Genomic DNA, 19,966 nt, shown 5'->3' on the forward strand with positions numbered 1-19,966 from the left:
TAAATGAAAGGAGAAAATCAAATGGAGGAATAATAAGACTTAAGACAGAGAGTGAGAATTTGGTGGAGGGAGACAAGGCAATAGCAGATCAACTAAATAATTATTTTTGCTCAGTATTTACTACAGAAGGAGAAGGGAAGGGGCCACAGTTATGTTGCAAGGACATTCATAAATATAAGGTAGATGAAAGTACATTTACAGAGGAGAAGATCCTAACTGAACTTTCAAAACTAAAAGTGGATAAATCAATGGGGCCAGATGGGATACACCCAAGGATACTAAAAGAGCTAAAATATGTGCTGGTGGCACCATTAACAGAATTATTTAACCAGTCACTAAATACAGGTGCCATTCCAGAGGACTGGAAAAGAGCAAATGTAGTTCCATTGTACAAAAGTGGAAGCAAGGAAGAAGCAAGTAACTACAGACCAGTAAGCCTTACATCAGTAGTAGGGAAAGTAATGGAAAAACTACTAAAAGAAAGAGTTGTGGAATATCTTAAATCAAACAACTTACAGGATCCAAAACAGCATGGATTTACTGGTGGGAGATCATGCCAAACAAATCTTATTGACTTTTTTGACTCTGTGATGAAAATAATAGATCAAGGGGGAGCTGTAGATGTAGCATATCTAGACTTTAGTAAGGCATTTGACACTGTCCCACATCGCAGACTGCTAAATAAACTTGAAAGTGTGGGGTGGATTATAGAATAGTTAAATGGAAAAGAACCTGGTTGCAGGATAGGAAACAGACAGTTGTAGTAAATGGAGTGCAATCTATGGAGGGAAATGTTACCAGTGGAGTACCCCAGGGATCTGTACTCGGACCAGTTCTCTTTAATATCTTTGTTGGTGACATTGCAAATGGTATTGAAGGGAATGTATGCCTTTTTGCAGATGATGCAAAGATATGCAACAGGGTAGACACACCAGGAGGGGTAAAACAAATGATTGATGACCTAGCTAGGCTTGAAAAATGGTCAAGAACATGGCAACTACAGTTTAATGCTAAAAAATGCAAAATCATGCACTTGGGTCTCAAAAACCCAAAGGCTAAATATAGTATCAAGGGAACTATAATGGAAACTACTGAGGAGGAAAGGGATTTAGGAGTCACTATTTCAAGTGACTTAAAGGCAGGAAAGCAATGCAACAAAGCAATGAGAAAGGCAAGTCAGATGCTTGGTTGCATAGGGAGAGGAATCAGTAGCAGGAAAAGAGAAGTAATAATGCCACTGTATAGGTCATTGGTGCGGCCTCATCTGGAATACTGTGTCCAGTTCTGGAGACCATATCTCCAGAAGGATATAAATACATTAGAGAGTGTACAAAAAAGGGCAACTAAAATGGTGCATGGCCTACATCACAAAACTTACCCGGAAAGGCTAAAAGATCTTAACATTTATAGTATGGAGGAGAGAAGGGAAAGGGGAGACATGATAGAAACTTTCAAATATACCAAAGGTTTTAACAAAGTTCAGGAGGGAAACATTTTTCAAAGGAAGAGAAGTATTAGAACTCGAGGACATACACTGAAACTGGAGGGAGGCAGGTTCAGGGGAAATTTAAGGAAAAATTATTTCACAGAAAGGGTAGTGGATAAGTGGAATAGCCTCCCATCAGAGGTGGTAGAGGCTAAGACTGTGGAGCAGTTTAAACATGCTTGGGATAGGCATGTGAATATCCTTACAAGGAATTAAGGTTCAAAGAGGGTTGCGATTACCTAAAGGATAAAAAAAATGGGCAGACTAGATGGGCCAAGTGGTTCTTATCTGCCGTCAAATTCTATGTTTCTATGTTTACTACGATATCCCAGCTGTCGGAATCCCGGCGCCCAGCATAACGGTGCCAGAATCCAGAGGGCAAGTGCAAAATGTCGAATGTTTCTCATAATTAATGTAGCAATGTTTTAAACTATATACAGTATTTATAAAGCTCGATTACTTGTTAACACTAAAACTTAAGATTCTCCATTATTATTATTATTATTATTATTAGGTGCTAATAATATCCATCAAAGCAAAATATTCTTGTAAAAGGCACTGTAAGGATATTACATGGGCTTTCCACCCTAAGATAACTAATGCAATGCCTGTGCTAGTAATATATGCATTGTATTATCTTTTGATGTTCAGCAAAGTGTTTATACAGTATCTCTACGGTTATTTCTTATTGCCTTTGAAACTAGATATAAACCTTTTCTGGGGATACAACTTCAGAATCCTCAGAGCATGATAGCTGATCTGTATTGTATCCCTGGAAAATGCATGATGAACTTGGGTGCTTGATTTGTTTTTATGGAAACTACAACAAGATTTGTCTACCTGCCAATCAAAGTAGGTGGTCCACACCTGACACACCCCTGTCCCCTCCTTTATAGAGGAACCCTGTTCTTTGCATGTCTTCTGTAATGATTGACCACAGAGACGGATTGGGTTGGAAAACCAGCCTGTCAAATTTATAGAAGCAGCCCTAATGGGTGTGCAGTCTGATGAGGGGGTGGGGTCCATTGAGGGTGGCGGGATCCCTCCTCATAGAGCCTGGTGGTACGCAATTGCGGCCTTCCTTGTGCCTTTTGCTGCAGTTGTGTCTGAGACCAGGGGCGAATTGGGAACTAAAGTGGCCCTGTACAATTTTGTCGAATTGGCCCGATATGGGCAGCATAAGAGGTATAACATACTGTGTAGCCATGGCAGCATCACTGGATGGCAGAGTTGCTGTACTGCGGAGATGAAATAACAGAATGAATGGGAACATTGCAGTGTCCTGAGAGTGGTGGTCTGCCTGTCATGTAGGGGGTGGGACCACATGACAACACACAAAACAGGCCCCACAGACACGTCGGCATACAAGGAATCTTCCTGGTGAGCCTTACGGCCAATCCACCACTGGTTGGCCAAGTCCTTCTGTGGTGGCTGCCCACACCCCTTAAGCTTGGACCCCTACCACTGCATTCCTTGGTGGGCCCTTCATATCTCAATCCAACACTGGCTACTCAATAAACACTGATACAGATGTAATAACTGTGGAAGAGGTAGATTGTACCAAACTGCAGATTTGCTCTTGGAAACTCCCATTTCTCACTGTACGGCAGCTGTGTTGGATCAATACAAGTGTAGTGGTTGCCTTCAGACACTTGAACAATCTGCCAGCGGACTTCATACTTCGGTTTCTGAGGCACAATGAAAAGAGAGAGTTACATTCTCCCAAGTAGCAGCTTTCCAATACATTAACCAGGGACAGTTTGCTGATGAACATATTGCCATTGATGCAGATCTAAACATTCTCCTGCCAATGCAACCCTTGACATGGCCAAAATACAACATAATATTTCATTTTCAATGTAGGTCAACTTTTACAGAAAATCTAAATATTTATGTCCTATATGCAAATGTGGAAGTGACATCGCTTACTCGGTATGTTAGGGTGGGTCTATAAGAGCCAATGTGACAAACTGACAAAGTTGTCTCACAGGTCATGAGGGTTTTTATTTCCCAGAAAGGTGATTGGTTCCTAGTGATAGATCACATGAATATTGGTTCAACCACAAAAATGTCTGCCTCTACTAAGTATGCATCAAAGAATAACTATATCTCAAAATATATAGGGGGGGGGGGGGGGATGTAAAAGGGTGTGAGAATCAGAAAGTGAGAGATTTTGTGTGAGTTCTCCTGGTTTTTTTTTTTAAAGTGGCAAACAATTGCATAGCAAAACCAGGTTTATTTTGCCATGTAAATGATTGCCACTTTATAAAAACAGGAGAACTCTCACGTAATCTCTCACGTTCTGATTCTCACACCCTATTACATTCCACCCATATCTTTTAAAGGGCCATATTTCACTCTAAGGTGTCGATTCAATTCACAGCGAGTTTGCAAAAGCGCATTTGTATTAAACATTTGCATACATTGTGTGAATACGTGCACCCAAGAAATGTGAGATTGAATTAAAAATGTTGAATCGTGGGACTCAGGTTGCAAGACTTTTCTACAAAAAAGGGCGGGATGTATTAAGATACATCGCCGCCCCTCTCCGCTTACCGCAGCGATGTTGATCGCATATGTACTAACATATGCGATCAATATAGCAATGGGGTGACGGAGGCCCCCCGCGATACCTGTGAGGTGGTCTGCGGGGGGTCTCCGTCATCTCCCTCGGATCTCCAGACTGCCTACATGCCGGGAAGCACCAGCAGGCTGCCCCTGGCGCCTCCCCCTCCCCCCTGCAGCCGGAACGACCTCCGGCTGCGTTGCTAGGGGGAGGAGGAGATTACCTTCCGGATCCAAGGTAGCCTGGAGGAAGGTAAGCCGGATGGGGGAGGGGGGGAGGCGTCTGCGGCGAGGGCGGCGGGTTATGGCGGTCGGCGATAAGAAGCCCATAGGCTTCTATAGGGTATCGCCATCCAGAGATGGCAATACCCTGGATGGCCAAAACGCGGCGGTAGGGTCTTAGTAAATTTGAAAATGCGGTAAAACACCCGTTTTCGTGAATTTTACCGCATTTTTCCTTTAGTACATCCCACCCAAAGTGACCTGGCAGAAGGGCTTGGAAAAGCGGGGAAACCATCCTTGACCTTAAGAAAGTGACAACTGAGATAGCAGGAACATATAGAAAGCTGTAAGCGGCCATAAGGAAAGGGGATTTAGTTAAAATGCCGGCTGTCAGGATCCCGGCATTCAGGATACAGACGCCAGAATCCCGTCAGACGACAATGCCGCCAGCCAGAATCCTGGCGCAACAGGGCTATTCCCACTCATGGGTGTCCACGACACCCATAGAGTGGGAATAGATCCTGTAGCGAGCGCAGTGAGCCACCTACCCTACAAGGGGACTCTTAGCACTCGTCCTGCTGCCAGCATTCTGGTGGGTGGGATGCCGCTGTCGGAATATTTACAGCAGGCATCCCGCCGGGATGACATATCACACCCAAGGAAAGTGCTAGAGGTTTTGAAAAGGTCTCAAATGGCTGATTTTTGCACTTGTTTTTAATGAAGAAAAATGAGCAAGTGTTTTTCAGTAAATCCAAATCTTTATAGTATTTGCAGGTACAGAAAAATGTCTGTAAAGGGATTTTTTAATGTTTTTATACAACTTTGTAAAAAGTTGGAGGAAACACTTTTACAGTAGCTCTCATCTAAAAGTGAAAAAAAAAAACCTCTCCCATCAATATAACACCTCCACGTACCTGTCCCATATAATTTAACCCATTATTGAATGTTTTAGAGAAAATCACCTGAAAATTGTCATGTCTTTATTTGCCAAATTATACTATATAAACCCCTCCAAATGCATGATTATAATTGGGAGGGGTGTACCAGAGGTTCTGCACTGTGCACAAACAATTCAACCTTAAAAAATGACAACATTTGCAATATCTCTTCACTTGGTCAGGGGGATGTGCACAAAAATACACAGAGTCCTCAGAAAATGCAATGCGAGTTTAGAATTGAATTGCAAATGCAATTTGAGCAATTTTGCCATGAGAACGGCTCACCATACCAACTCATTCCTAATTGAATCAACCCCTAAGTTCGCTTTATTGAACTTATTTAACTTTAGCGTTTGTTACTTCTACTTTTTTGTACTGATTAAGAGGTTCTCACTTCTCACACTCGGCCCTCAAGGCACCCCAACGGTCCAGGGTTTAAGTTTAACCATGCTCGGCCACAGGTGACTTAATTAGCACCTCAGTCAATTTGATTTAACCATCTTTGTTGAGCCTTGGATATCATAATAATAATAATTATTATTATTATTTTATTTCTATAGCGCTGTTTGGGGGTCATTCCAAGTTAATCGCATGCTAGCTATTTTTTGCAGTGCTGTAATCAGGTCAAAATTCGGCAAAACTGCGCATGCGTATGCACCGCAATGCTCTGGCGCGTCGTACGGGTACAAAGCGGATCGGTGCTGGGCGATGGATTTAACGAAGAATCCATTTGCACAGCCGATTGCAAGAAGATTAACAGGAAGAAGGCGTTTGTGGGTGTCAACTGACCATTTTTAGGGATTGGTTGGAAAAATGCAGGCGTGTCCAAGCATTTGCAGGGCAGGTGTCTGACATCAATTCCGGGACCGGACAGGCTGTAGTGATCGCAGTGGCTGAGTAAGTTCAGACCTACTCAGAAACTGCACAAACTGTTTTTGTACCGCTCGGCTGCACATGCGATTGCACACTTGCAAAGCGAAAATACACTCCCCCATAGGCGGCGACCATCTGATCGCAGCGCTGCAAAAAATAGCTAGCGAGCGATCAACTCAGAATGTCAACCTTTGTCCAATAAAACCTGGACTGTTGGGGTGCCTTGAGGACCGCGTTTGAGAACCTCTGGATTAACTACTATTTATATGCTATTTTTTATATTGTTAATTTATATATATTTTTTGGGTTGTTATTGTTTCTGCACCAATGCTTTTAATTTTACTTTTATTATTAATCTTAACGTTTATTAATTTAATTATACCATATGTGTGTCTGCCAGTCAAATATTTTTCTTTATCGTTCACTTCCAAGATAAACTTAGAAATATTATATGAACAAATACAGCAGATGAAGGTCTTGCTCATGGGGCCATCACAGCCAAAGCTCTGCAACTGCTCATGCAAGATCTGCTTATCTCTCACCCATCAGATCTTATCACTTACTTACAGTGTCTTATTTTAAAAATTCTGCAAAATCTTCTATTACCAGCATTTAGGATTTTGACATTTTCCTTGTTTCTGTTCCTATTTCCATAACCAATATTTTTTTTATTTTTTGTTCTGTATCTGCAACTTCAGAGGAGTTTTAGCTGAGATTTCTCAAGAATTGCGACAGAGCTTCCTGCTGGGTTTGTGACTACGCATCCTTTCCTGAACGAATGTCCTAACTGTAGCATGCAATCTACTCTGGTTTATGTGACCACTAAGCTGACATGTTCATGCACTGACTGGTAGGTACATAACCGCATGTCGCACAAAGTTTTCTCTCTACTTTAGCAGTAATAATTTGCAGTCATTGTTATTGGTATCGGGTTTATTATCCTCAGGAGGCAATTCAAATTTCATGGATGTGTGGCCGAGAATTACAGCAGTCTTCTATGCGGTGCGAGGTAAAATATGTCATCTTGGTGGCCACAAGGTACTGGGGAAACTGTTGGAAAGCCGGCACCTAGCAGCCATCTCCGCTATTTGAATTATCCCCTGAGAATTTTGACCCACACTATCCTACAACACTTTAATTAATTGATGTCTGAGGACATTCGTTAATGCTCAGTTCTCTTAAGGTCCTACCATTGCATCCTAATTGGATTGAAGTCAAGGCTTTGATTTGGCTATTGGAAAATATAGACTTTTTACTTTTTCAGACTAATGTGTAACTAACCCAACACAGGCCAATCATCTGCTGTCAGACCTCACATTTTACTATAGGACACTCTGGTAGTAAAAGGACTTAATGATTGTGATTGTGGACTCAATTGTGGACTCAATGATTGTGATACATCCAAGTCCTCTTTCTGCAGTATAACCCCAAATAATCTCCACTCCACCTCCGTGTTTGATGGCTAATATGAGGTTACTGTAGTTATAAACTCTGGTTTTCACTAAACATAGCATGGTTCTTTAGGATTAAATAACTCTAGTCTGGTCTCATCAATCCAGAAATCATTAATACAGAAGACTTGTGTTTTATCCAGATGCAACTATTAAAATTTAATCTGGAATGTTACAATTTTCTCCTGGCTACCCTTCCATAGCTACCTTACTCCTTCAGTCTTTGATGGTAGAGTCATACTGTAAACAGTATAATTTTACTGTGCTTGCTATAGCTCCCTTAATGTAGCTTTTACAATCTAATGTTTGGGTGAGTACACTGGGATGCCCACTCCCGGGAATGGCCTTCTAGTTTTGGCAAGACTGATGAGCACCAACCGGTCTTCCTCTGAGATCATGGCAGTTGTTTTTTTCTTCTTATCATGAATGCAAACCTGAATGTTCTAGAATGAACTGCCAAAGGTTCTGGCATTTATATAGAGGCCGTAGCACTTTCTAATAATCGGAACGTACGTGTTTGTTGGTATGGAAGCAGAAAGAGTACATGTATTTCCCCAAATGAGTCTTCCTGTAGACTTATATTTTTTGGGGGTCAATAATTAATGACAAATGTTTCTGCTATGGGTGGTGTGTAGAAACTAATTGTTCATTATGCCTGATAGGCAAATATTAGATTTTGAATAAAGTGTATTTTCCTTCTTGTAATTCCAGCACAAGAACATTGGTACTGGTCAATTGACCAGAAATAAAAAATGGAGAAAATAGGGACAAGACTACTGGACAGTTAAGTTCTTTTTACTGAATTTTTCTTTGTGAGCCTGCTTAGCACAGGTGCACAGTAATGGTTTTCCAAGAATCAGTCTGATATCCTATCCACTCACCCTCTTAAAAGGGAATAAATCTAAAAATCCTATAAACCACTTCAAAATGAATACTCATGTTATGATATTTTAGGCCTACCATAACAATATGCAGATTTATAAAGACAAACTGAAAAAGGACAAGCTTCCGATAAGATGTCTCACGAGAATTGTCCATTGGCAAATGTGTGGCCCACAGATTTATGTGGAAGATTTTTGCAACACTCTGTTAGAGTTTATCATCTGTTTAATGCAGATTTACAAAAGTTACTAATAGATAATCCTATATTTTTCTCAAGAACAATATTTTAACACCTGCTTTAAAAAAAAGAAAAAATGAAATACACTTTTTATGCCGCTTCTAGATATGGAGACATCTGCAAATTCATACGCAACTTAAATATCATAGCAAATGCTTACGGGATCGGTATGTTTTACCGCCGCTCGGGATGCCGACTATCAGTATACCGACATCGGCATCCCGAGCAGTGTAATGCCATCAGGGGGGCGAGCGCAACTAAGCCCCTTGGGGGCTCGCTGCTTTCGCCACGCTGCAGGCTCAGTGGTGAGCGTAGCTCGCATCAGGTTCAATTCTCCCTCTCTGGGTGTCGTGGACACCCATAGAGGGGTAATCACCTACCTCACCGGTATACCAGCAGTGGTATTTTGACAGCCGGGATCCCAACCGCATACCATGGCTACATCTGGAGATGGAGCCTGTATCCATAGTTCACTTGGCTAATGCCCAGGGTTTGGTCCATATCTCCACCACCACTTAGACTGTTCATTCGATAATGTGTGTTATCTGGTTTGTGGTTTGAATCCACACTTTCTGCTATTGAATACACTCCTGTGCTTGCTGTGCTTGAAGGTAGGTAGTGTGAAGATTAAATAGTCTTCATAGTTGCTGCTTGTTCATAACAATAATAAGAGTTAAATTATTTTTAAGCTGCAGCAAAATAATACAGTACAGTCAGGGGGATAGCTAGAGGTGTGTGATCGGTGCCGCTGTCTGGCGCTGAGTTTCCTGGTCATTGCCCCGTCTTCTGTGATATGTACAATGTCACATGTGCAGGCAGGGCTGCCATCAGAGGTGGGTGGGGGGCTGCTGGGACTCCAGTCCTGGGCCCTGACCACAAGGGGATGTGGATGGCAACGGTGTGGATTGGAGCACACCACAGGTATTTTGAATTTGCAGCAAAGCTCCTGATTTTCTGCCGGTCTGTGAGCTCCAATTCGCTCCTGGCCTGCCCCAAATTTGAAATACTGCCAGTGCTGTTCTTCTATGGCTCCCTGTGCTGCTGCTGTAGTTCTGATCCGCTGCAGTTGTACCTAGGGGCACCACCTGGTATTCTGTGGCCTTCTTCCGGGAGCGCAAACTGGAGCCCAGAGCGACAGGTTGTCGGTGCTGTAGGGGAAGCGGAAGGTGAGGGGGGTAGGGGCCCTTCCTATTCTGGCAGTTCCGGGCCCCACCATTTCTGATGGCAGCCCTGTGTGCAGGAGGCAAAGCAAGCCCACAGTGCATTAGTGCTCAGCAACAGCACCGGCTGCAGTAGCCCTTAATCTTTCTGCCATTCAAAAGTGGGAGACTGCTCGGAGGCTTCATCGTGAATCTTGCAATTCCTAGAGACACCAATTTCTTTATGCAGGGCCAAAAGTAGGATTTTCGTCACCCGGGGCAAAGCAGAACTTTTGCGCATACAGTGTGTCACAGGAATTTAGGGGTCATATACAATAGATGAATGTTAACCTTATATGTTGTTAATAATGTTTGCCGACAAGGGTGTACTATAAAATATACCATAGATTTGGTGTTTTTAGGTGTGCCACAGTGTAACAAAGATTGTGATCCATTATGCTGGGAATTAATTCATGACAAGGGCCTGGGAATGACTTACATGGGCCAAACCAATCATTCTGAAAGGAAGAGAGAAGATAGTAACCACTTACCTGCTGGTATTTATATAGCAGAAAGATTGTGACCAGGACAAGGAACACTGCGACTAATGAAACTGCCATCAGAGCCAGGCTGGAGGACTGGTGCATTGGCGAGATTACCACTAATGTAAACAGTAATATGCAAATATAATCAACACAGTAATGTTACATAAAAGTTAATACAACAAAAATATTCTTTATGATTTTTATAAAAGTAAACAATAATTCAGACAAATACATGTAAAAGAATGGGGTGTGTATTGTGTGACCGGCGGTCAGGAGACCGCTGGTCAGCATACCGACGCTGGCATCGTGGCAGCGGAATGCCGGCAGGGAGGGGGGGGACGAGCGCAAAAAGACCCTTACAGGCTCACTGCGCTCGCCACGCTACGGACCTGCGGTCACCACGGGTTCTATTCCCACTCTATGGTTGTCCTGGACACCCACGAGTAAGAATAGTCCCCGTTGGTCGGCATGCCGGCTGTCTGGAATGTGAGGGGGCGGGATGTAGGGGGAGGTAATATGAGACCGCCGGTCACATAACTACATCCCAGAGAATGTATAGCAATGTGGTACAAATAGTGCATAATCCTGTCATGCCAGTGAACATGGTTAATACGGGTCATGCCAGTATTTCAGTGGTTAATACGGGTTACAGCACACATTGGGCCTGATTGTGAATCAGACACAGTGGAACAAAGTGTTTTGTCCTGATTATGCTGATAACATTTAGACACATGGGGGTATATTTACTAAGGTGTGGGTTTCATAGAAGTGGAGATGTTGTCCATAGCAACCAATCAGTTTCTAGCTATTATCTTCTAGAAGCAGGGGCGTTTTAAGAGAGGAGGAGGCCCGTGTGCAGCCTTCTGCTTCAGGGGCCCCCTCCTCTCTGACTGATGCACAGGTGTTTTAATGCATACCTCTCCGGAGTCCCCCGGCGGTGCCATCCTTCTCCGCAGCAGCAATAGAGTCTGAGAACAGACTCTATTGCACATGCGCAAACCTCCGGGAACACGGCGCGGCTGCTATTTTCCCGAAGATTTTGCTAATGCGCATGCGTGAAACTCCGGAAAGATGGGCGCCGTGCCATCTTTCTGGAGTTTTCAGCAGGCGCAATAGAGTTTGTTCCCCCTAGTGTTCAAACTCTATTACGCTGCTGAGAAGGGATGGCTCCGACAGGGGACTCCAGAGATGTAAGTATTAGAGATGAGCGCCGGAAATTTTTCGGGTTTTGTGTTTTGGTTTTGGGTTCGGTTCCGCGGCCGTGTTTTGGGTTCGACCGCGTTTTGGCAAAACCTAACCGAATTTTTTTTGTCGGATTCGGGTGTGTTTTGGATTCGGGTGTTTTTTTCCAAAAAACCTAAAAAACAGCTTAAATCATAGAATTTGGGGGTCATTTTGATCCCAAAGTATTATTAACCTCAAAAACCATCATTTCCACTCATTTTCAGTCTATTCTGAATACCTCACACCTCACAATATTATTTTTAGTCCTAAAATTTGCACCGAGGTCGCTGGATGACTAAGCTAAGCGACCCTAGTGGCCGACACAAACACCTGGCCCATGTAGGAGTGGCACTGCAGTGTCACGCAGGATGTCCCTTCCAAAAAAACCTCCCCAAACAGCACATGACGCAAAGAAAAAAAGAGGCGCAATGAGGTAGCTGTGTGAGTAAGATAAGCGACCCTAGTGGCCGACACAAACACCGGGCCCATCTAGGAGTGGCACTGCAGTGTCACGCAGGATGTCCCTTCCAAAAAACCCTCCCCAAACAGCACATGACGCAAAGAAAAAAAGAGGCGCAATGAGGTAGCTGTGTGAGTAAGATAAGCGACCCTAGTGGCCGACACAAACACCGGGCCCATCTAGGAGTGGCACTGCAGTGTCACGCAGGATGTCCCTTCCAAAAAACCCTCCCCAAACAGCACATGACGCAAAGAAAAAAAGAGGCGCAATGAGGTAGCTGTGTGAGTAAGATAAGCGACCCTAGTGGCCGACACAAACACCGGGCCCATCTAGGAGTGGCACTGCAGTGTCACGCAGGATGTCCCTTCCAAAAAACCCTCCCCAAACAGCACATGACGCAAAGAAAAAAAGAGGCGCAATGAGGTAGCTGTGTGAGTAAGATAAGCGACCCTAGTGGCCGACACAAACACCGGGCCCATCTAGGAGTGTCACTGCAGTGTCACGCAGGATGTCCCTTCCAAAAAACCCTCCCCAAACAGCACATGACGCAAAGAAAAAAAGAGGCGCAATGAGGTAGCTGTGTGAGTAAGATAAGCGACCCTAGTAGCCGACACAAACACCGGGCCCATCTAGGAGTGTCACTGCAGTGTCACGCAGGATGTCCCTTCCAAAAAACCCTCCCCAAACAGCACATGACGCAAAGAAAAAAAGAGGCGCAATGAGGTAGCTGTGTGAGTAAGATAAGCGACCCTAGTGGCCGACACAAACACCGGGCCCATCTAGGAGTGGCACTGCAGTGTCACGCAGGATGGCCCTTCCAAAAAACACTCCCCAAACAGCACATGACGCAAAGAAAAATTAAAGAAAAAAGAGGTGCAAGATGGAATTGTCCTTGGGCCCTCCCACCCACCCTTATGTTGTATAAACAGGACATGCACACTTTAACCAACCCATCATTTCAGTGACAGGGTCTGCCACACGACTGTGACTGATATGACGGGTTGGTTTGGACCCCCACCAAAAAAGAAGCAATTAATCTCTCCTTGCACAAACTGGCTCTACAGAGGCAAGATGTCCACCTCATCATCATCCTCCGATATATCACCGTGTACATCCCCCTCCTCACAGATTATCAATTCGTACCCACTGGAATCCACCATCTCAGCTCCCTGTGTACTTTGTGGAGGCAATTGCTGCTGGTCAATGTCTCCACGGAGGAATTGATTATAATTCATTTTAATGAACATCATCTTCTCCACATTTTCTGGATGTAACCTCGTACGCCGATTGCTGACAAGGTGAGCGGCGGCACTAAACACTCTTTCGGAGTACACACTTGTGGGAGGGCAACTTAGGTAGAATAAAGCCAGTTTGTGCAAGGGCCTCCAAATTGCCTCTTTTTCCTGCCAGTATAAGTACGGACTGTGTGACGTGCCTACTTGGATGCGGTCACTCATATAATCCTCCACCATTCTTTCAATGTTGAGAGAATCATATGCAGTGACAGTAGACGACATGTCCGTAATCGTTGTCAGGTCCTTCAGTCCGGACCAGATGTCAGCATCAGCAGTCGCTCCAGACTGCCCTGCATCACCGCCAGCGGGTGGGCTCGGAATTCTGAGCCTTTTCCTCGCACCCCCAGTTGCGGGAGAATGTGAAGGAGGAGATGTTGACAGGTCGCGTTCCGCTTGACTTGACAATTTTCTCACCAGCAGGTCTTTCAACCCCAGCAGACTTGTGTCTGCCGGAAAGAGAGATCCAAGGTAGGCTTTAAATCTAGGATCGAGCACGGTGGCCAAAATGTAGTGCTCTGATTTCAACAGATTGACCACCCGTGAATCCTTGTTAAGCGAATTAAGGGCTCCATCCACAAGTCCCACATGCCTAGCGGAATCGCTCCGTGTTAGCTCCTCCTTCAATGTCTCCAGCTTCTTCTGCAAAAGCCTGATGAGGGGAATGACCTGACTCAGGCTGGCAGTGTCTGAACTGACTTCACGTGTGGCAAGTTCAAAGGGCATCAGAACCTTGCACAACGTTGAAATCATTCTCCACTGCGCTTGAGACAGGTGCATTCCACCTCCTATATCGTGCTCAATTGTATAGGCTTGAATGGCCTTTTGCTGCACCTCCAACCTCTGAAGCATATAGAGGGTTGAATTCCACCTCGTTACCACTTCTTGCTTCAGATGATGGCAGGGCAGGTTCAGTAGTTTTTGGTGGTGCTCCAGTCTTCTGTACGTGGTGCCTGTACGCCGAAAGTGTCCCGCAATTCTTCTGGCCACCGACAGCATCTCTTGCACGCCCCTGTCGTTTTTTAAAAAATTCTGCACCACCAAATTCAAGGTATGTGCAAAACATGGGACGTGCTGGAATTTGCCCATATTTAATGCACACACAATATTGCTGGCATTGTCCGATGCCACAAATCCACAGGAGAGTCCAATTGGGGTAAGCCATTCCGCAATGATCTTCCTCAGTTGCCGTAAGAGGTTTTCAGCTGTGTGCGTATTCTGGAAAGCGGTGATACAAAGCGTAGCCTGCCTAGGAAAGAGTTGGCGTTTGCGAGATGCTGCTACTGGTGCCGCCGCTGCTGTTCTTGCGGCGGGAGTCCATACATCTACCCAGTGGGCTGTCACAGTCATATAGTCCTGACCCTGCCCTGCTCCACTTGTCCACATGTCCGTGGTTAAGTGGACATTGGGTACAACTGCATTTTTTAGGACACTGGTGAGTCTTTTTCTGACGTCCGTGTACATTCTCGGTATCGCCTGCCTAGAGAAGTGGAACCTAGATGGTATTTGGTAACAGGGGAACACTGCCTCAATAAATTGTCTAGTTCCCTGTGAACTAACGGCGGATACCGGACGCACGTCTAACACCAACATAGTTGTCAAGGCCTCAGTTATCCACTTTGCAGCAGGATGACTGCTGTGATATTTCATCTTCCTCGCAAAGGACTGTTGAACAGTCAATTGCTTACTGGAAGTAGTACAAGTGGGCTTACGACTTCCCCTCTGGGATGACCATCGACTCCCAGCAGCAACAACAGCAGCGCCAGCAGCAGTAGGCGTTACACGCAAGGATGCATCGGAGGAATCCCAGGCAGGAGAGGAATCATCAGAATTGCCAGTGACATGGCCTGCAGGACTATTGGCATTCCTGGGGAAGGAGGAAATTGACACTGAGGGAGTTGGTGGGGTGGTTTGCGTGAGCTTGGTTACAAGAGGAAGGGATTTACTGGTCAGTGGACTGCTTCCGCTGTCGCCCAAAGTTTTTGAACTTGTCACTGACTTATTATGAATGCGCTGCAGGTGACGTATAAGGGAGGATGTTCCGAGGTGGTTAACGTCCTTACCCCTACTTATTACAGCTTGACAAAGGCAACACACGGCTTGACACCTGTTGTCCGCATTTCTGTTGAAATACTTCCACACCGAAGAGCTGATTTTTTTGGTATTTTCACCAGGCATGTCAACGGCCATATTCCTCCCACGGACAACAGGTGTCTCCCCGGGTGCCTGACTTAAACAAACCACCTCACCATCAGAATCCTCCTGGTCAATTTCCTCCCCAGCGCCAGCAACACCCATATCCTCCTCATCCTGGTGTACTTCAACACTGACATCTTCAATCTGACTATCAGGAACTGGACTGCGGGTGCTCCTTCCAGCACATGCAGGGGGCGTGCAAATGGTGGAAGGCGCATGCTCTTCACGTCAAGTGTTGGGAAGGTCAGGCATCGCAATCGACACAATTGGACTCTCCTTGTGGATTTGGGATTTCGAAGAACGCACAGTTCTTTGCGGTGCTACTGCTTTTGCCAGCTTGAGTCTTTTCATTTTTCTAGCGAGAGGCTGAGTGCTTCCATCCTCATGTGAAGCTGAACCACTAGCCATGAACATAGGCCAGGGCCTCAGCCGTTCCTTGCCACTCCGTGTGGTAAATGGCATATTGGCAAGTTTACGCTTCTCCTCCGACAATTTTATTTTAGGTTTTGGAGTCCTTTTTTTACTGATATTTGGTGTTTTGGATTTGACATGCTCTGTACTATGACATTGGGCATCAGCCTTGGCAGACGACGTTGCTGGCATTTCATCGTCTCGGCCATGACTAGTGGCAGCAGCTTCAGCACGAGGTGGAAGTGGATCTTGATCTTTCCCTAATTTTGGAACCTCAACATTTTTGTTCTCCATATTTTAATAGGCACAACTAAAAGGCACCTCAGGTAAACAATGGAGATGGATGGATACTAGTATACAATTATGGATGGACTGCCGAGTGCCGACACAGAGGTAGCTACAGCCGTGGACTACCGTACTGTGTCTGCTGCTAATATAGACTGGATGATAATGAGATGTAGTATGTATAAAGAAGAAAGAAAAAAAAAACCACGGGTAGGTGGTATACAATTATGGATGGACTGCCGAGTGCCGACACAGAGGTAGCTACAGCCGTGGACTACCGTACTGTGTCTGCTGCTAATATAGACTGGTTGATAATGAGATGTAGTATGTATAAAGAAGAAAGAAAAAAAACCACGGGTAGGTGGTATACAATTATGGATGGACTGCCGAGTGCCGACACAGAGGTAGCTACAGCCGTGGACTACCGTACTGTGTCTGCTGCTAATATAGACTGGTTGATAATGAGATGTAGTATGTATAAAGAAGAAAGAAAAAAAAACCACGGGTAGGTGGTATACAATTATGGATGGACTGCCGAGTGCCGACACAGAGGTAGCTACAGCCGTGGACTACCGTACTGTGTCTGCTGCTAATATAGACTGGTTGATAATGAGATGTAGTATGTATAAAGAAGAAAGAAAAAAAAAAACCACGGGTAGGTGGTATACAATTATGGATGGACTGCCGAGTGCCGACACAGAGGTAGCTACAGCCGTGGACTACCGTACTGTGTCTGCTGCTAATATAGACTGGTTGATAATGAGATGTAGTATGTATAAAGAAGAAAGAAAAAAAAAACCACGGGTAGGTGGTATACAATTATGGATGGACTGCCGAGTGCCGACACAGAGGTAGCTACAGCCGTGGACTACCGTACTGTGTCTGCTGCTAATATAGACTGGTTGATAATGAGATGTAGTATGTATAAAGAAGAAAGAAAAAAAAAACCACGGGTAGGTGGTATACAATTATGGATGGACTGCCGAGTGCCGACACAGAGGTAGCTACAGCCGTGGACTACCGTACTGTGTCTGCTGCTAATATAGACTGGATGATAATGAGATGTAGTATGTATAAAGAAGAAAGAAAAAAAAAACACGGGTAGGTGGTATACAATTATGGATGGACTGCCGAGTGCCGACACAGAGGTAGCTACAGCCGTGGACTACCGTACTGTGTCTGCTGCTAATATAGACTGGATGATAATGAGATGTAGTATGTATAAAGAAGAAAGAAAAAAAAACCACGGGTAGGTGGTATACAATTATGGATGGACTGCCGAGTGCCGACACAGAGGTAGCTACAGCCGTGGACTACCGTACTGTGTCTGCTGCTAATATAGACTGGATGATAATGAGATGTAGTATGTATAAAGAAGAAAGAAAAAAAAACCACGGGTAGGTGGTATACAATTATGGATGGACTGCCGAGTGCCGACACAGAGGTAACTACAGCCGTGGAATACCGTACTGTGTCTGCTGCTAATATAGACTGGTTGATAATGAGATGTAGTATGTATAAAGAAGAAAGAAAAAAAAAACCACGGGTAGGTGGTATACAATTATGGATGGACTGCCGAGTGCCGACACAGAGATAGCTACAGCCGTGGACTACCGTACTGTACTGTGTCTGCTGCTAATATAGACTGGATGATAATGAGATGTAGTATGTATAAAGAAGAAAGAAAAAAAAAACACGGGTAGGTGGTATACAATTATGGATGGACTGACGAGTGCCGACACAGAGGTAGCTACAGCCGTGAACTACCGTACTGTGTCTGCTGCTAGTATAGACTGGATGATAAATAATGATATAAAAAATATATATATATCACTACTGCAGCCGAACAGGTATATATTATATAATGACGGACCTGCTGGACACTGTCTGTCAGCAGAATGAGTTTTTTATAGAATAAAAAAACACCACACAAGTCACACGACGAGTGTTTAACTTTTTCAGGCAGACAATCACAATATACTGGTGGTCAGTGTGGTCAGGTCACTGGTCAGTCACACTGGCAGTGGCACTCTGGCAGCAAAAGTGTGCACTGTTTAATATGTACTCCTGGCTCCTGCTATAACCTATGACTGCTCCCCAGTCTCCCCCACAATTAAGCTGTGTGAGCACAGTCAGATATTATGTAAGGATGTGCCCTGTGGGCACATCCATGTTGTGGTCCCTAGCTGGGGACAGCGCTGGGGCAGCTTGTCTGTCCCCAGCGCTTGGTGCGTGGCGGCGGGTGTCCGGTGCAGGGATTACCCTTTTCCCTGCACCGGACAGGAGGCTGCAGGAGGATTCGAATGTTGGCGCCCTCCGGGAGCCAATCGCGGCTCCCGGAGCGGCGGCCAATCAGGAAGAGACGCGGCGAGCCAATCGGCGCTCGCCGCGTCATAGGCCCCGCCCCCGGCGTCTGACGTCAGACGCCGGGCGGGACGGAGAAGAGGAGGCCGCGCCGAAGAGCGGCGAAGACAGAAGACACGTGCGGGAGCAGCGGAGGAGGAATGCCGGGCGCGCGCGGAAGAGCGCGAAGAGGAAAGAAGATCCCGGCGGCGCAAGGAAGAGAAGACGACGACCGCGGGGAGAGGAGGTCCTGAGGCCGCGGAAGAGGCCAGAAGACGTCGGCCTGCAGGAAGGAGATGTCCAGCGGCGGCTGGACGCAGAAGAGTGGAGGCGGCGCCGCTGGCCAGGACGGGTCAGCGGCAGAAGAGGACGTTGGAGACCCCGGGTTAGGTAAGGCCTCAGTGAGGCTATCCTCTTCCTCCCTCGACCACCAGGGACGGGCATTAGGCCCGAGGGCACAAGTCAGGCACTAGGCCTGTGGCGCAGTTAGGAGTTTGGGGGCCCCAATATTTGATGAGGTGGTTTGGGCACTAGGCCCAAGCCACCCCACCCCTGCGGCACCAGTTAGGCGGGCACTAGGCCCGGGGGGGACAATCTAGGCACTAGGCCTGTGGGTAATAGAGGGCGTTAGGCCCTAGGGTATTTGTGGCCAAATCAGGGATACGATAAGGTGACCCTGGGCACAAGGCCCAGGTCACCCAACGGGCGGCAAGTTAGGCGGGCGCTAGGCCCGTGGGCGAAATCAGGCCTCCGGCCTGTGTGCAGTTAGGGGGCGCTAGGCCCAGTGAATTAGTGTTCCCCCGAGGTGAGTACAGGTGGCCCTGGGCGCTAGGCCCCGGCCACCCTGAGGTGTTAAGTAGGCCGGTCAGCTCGGCCTGAGCCCCTAAGGAGAGAGCACGGTAGGTGGGTGGGCTGTGCGGCCCCCACTACGGGGTGTTCTGAGTCGGGTAGATAAAGGGACAGCACCGTTTTATGTTGTAACTCCGATAGTGTGATATATGTTGTTACCGTGCAGGGCAAAGTGTATGTGTTGTGTAAGTTGTGCATAGTTGTGTCGCACCACCCACACGAGCTAGTTTGAGGGCTCTGTTTATGTAGCTAGTGTAGCGGACGCACACTAGGGTAGTTCTTGGCCCTGCACGGCTGTTTCTCTTTGCCTCCTGACAGGGACCTGTAAGTGGAGAAGATCGGAGTGCAAGACTCGTGACGGTGAGTAGCATCCGTGTACGTCTGTCCCTTGTTTGTCCCCGAGCGCCGGAGTTAGGATTGCTCACGGACGTGAGAATCCCTTTTCATCACACTACGTGCGAAAGCGCGAGTGTGTGAAATCTGGGTGGCTGAGGCTTTGTGCCGGTGATGACCATTCGCCCAACCGGTGAAGGTCGCGGCCACCCCTGGGGTATCCCCTGTTCCAGC

The 19,966-nt window shown here is 46.0% G+C and overlaps 1 protein-coding gene and 1 long non-coding RNA gene across 2 annotated transcripts in view; one reads left to right on the plus strand and one right to left on the minus strand.

The window, feature by feature from the left end:
- The window catches only part of LOC134933376 (uncharacterized), a 78,066-nt gene extending 69,587 nt beyond the window's left edge, over positions 1-8,479 (plus strand). Inside the window, exons 3-4 of the long non-coding RNA XR_010179684.1 lie at positions 6,783-6,934; positions 8,247-8,479. This is a non-coding gene — a long non-coding RNA (uncharacterized LOC134933376). The remainder of the gene's footprint in view (positions 1-6,782; positions 6,935-8,246) is intronic.
- Positions 1-19,966, minus strand: part of CSF1R (colony stimulating factor 1 receptor) — a 222,467-nt gene that overhangs the window by 50,290 nt on the left and 152,211 nt on the right. Inside the window, exons 10-11 of the mRNA XM_063928516.1 lie at positions 10,346-10,455; positions 3,048-3,174 (exon numbers count right to left, since the gene is read on the minus strand). Coding sequence (XP_063784586.1) covers positions 3,048-3,174; positions 10,346-10,455 — 237 coding nt within the window. The remainder of the gene's footprint in view (positions 1-3,047; positions 3,175-10,345; positions 10,456-19,966) is intronic.

The sequence above is a fragment of the Pseudophryne corroboree genome, chromosome 6 (assembly GCF_028390025.1).
Source record: "Pseudophryne corroboree isolate aPseCor3 chromosome 6, aPseCor3.hap2, whole genome shotgun sequence".
NCBI lineage: Eukaryota > Metazoa > Chordata > Amphibia > Anura > Myobatrachidae > Pseudophryne > Pseudophryne corroboree.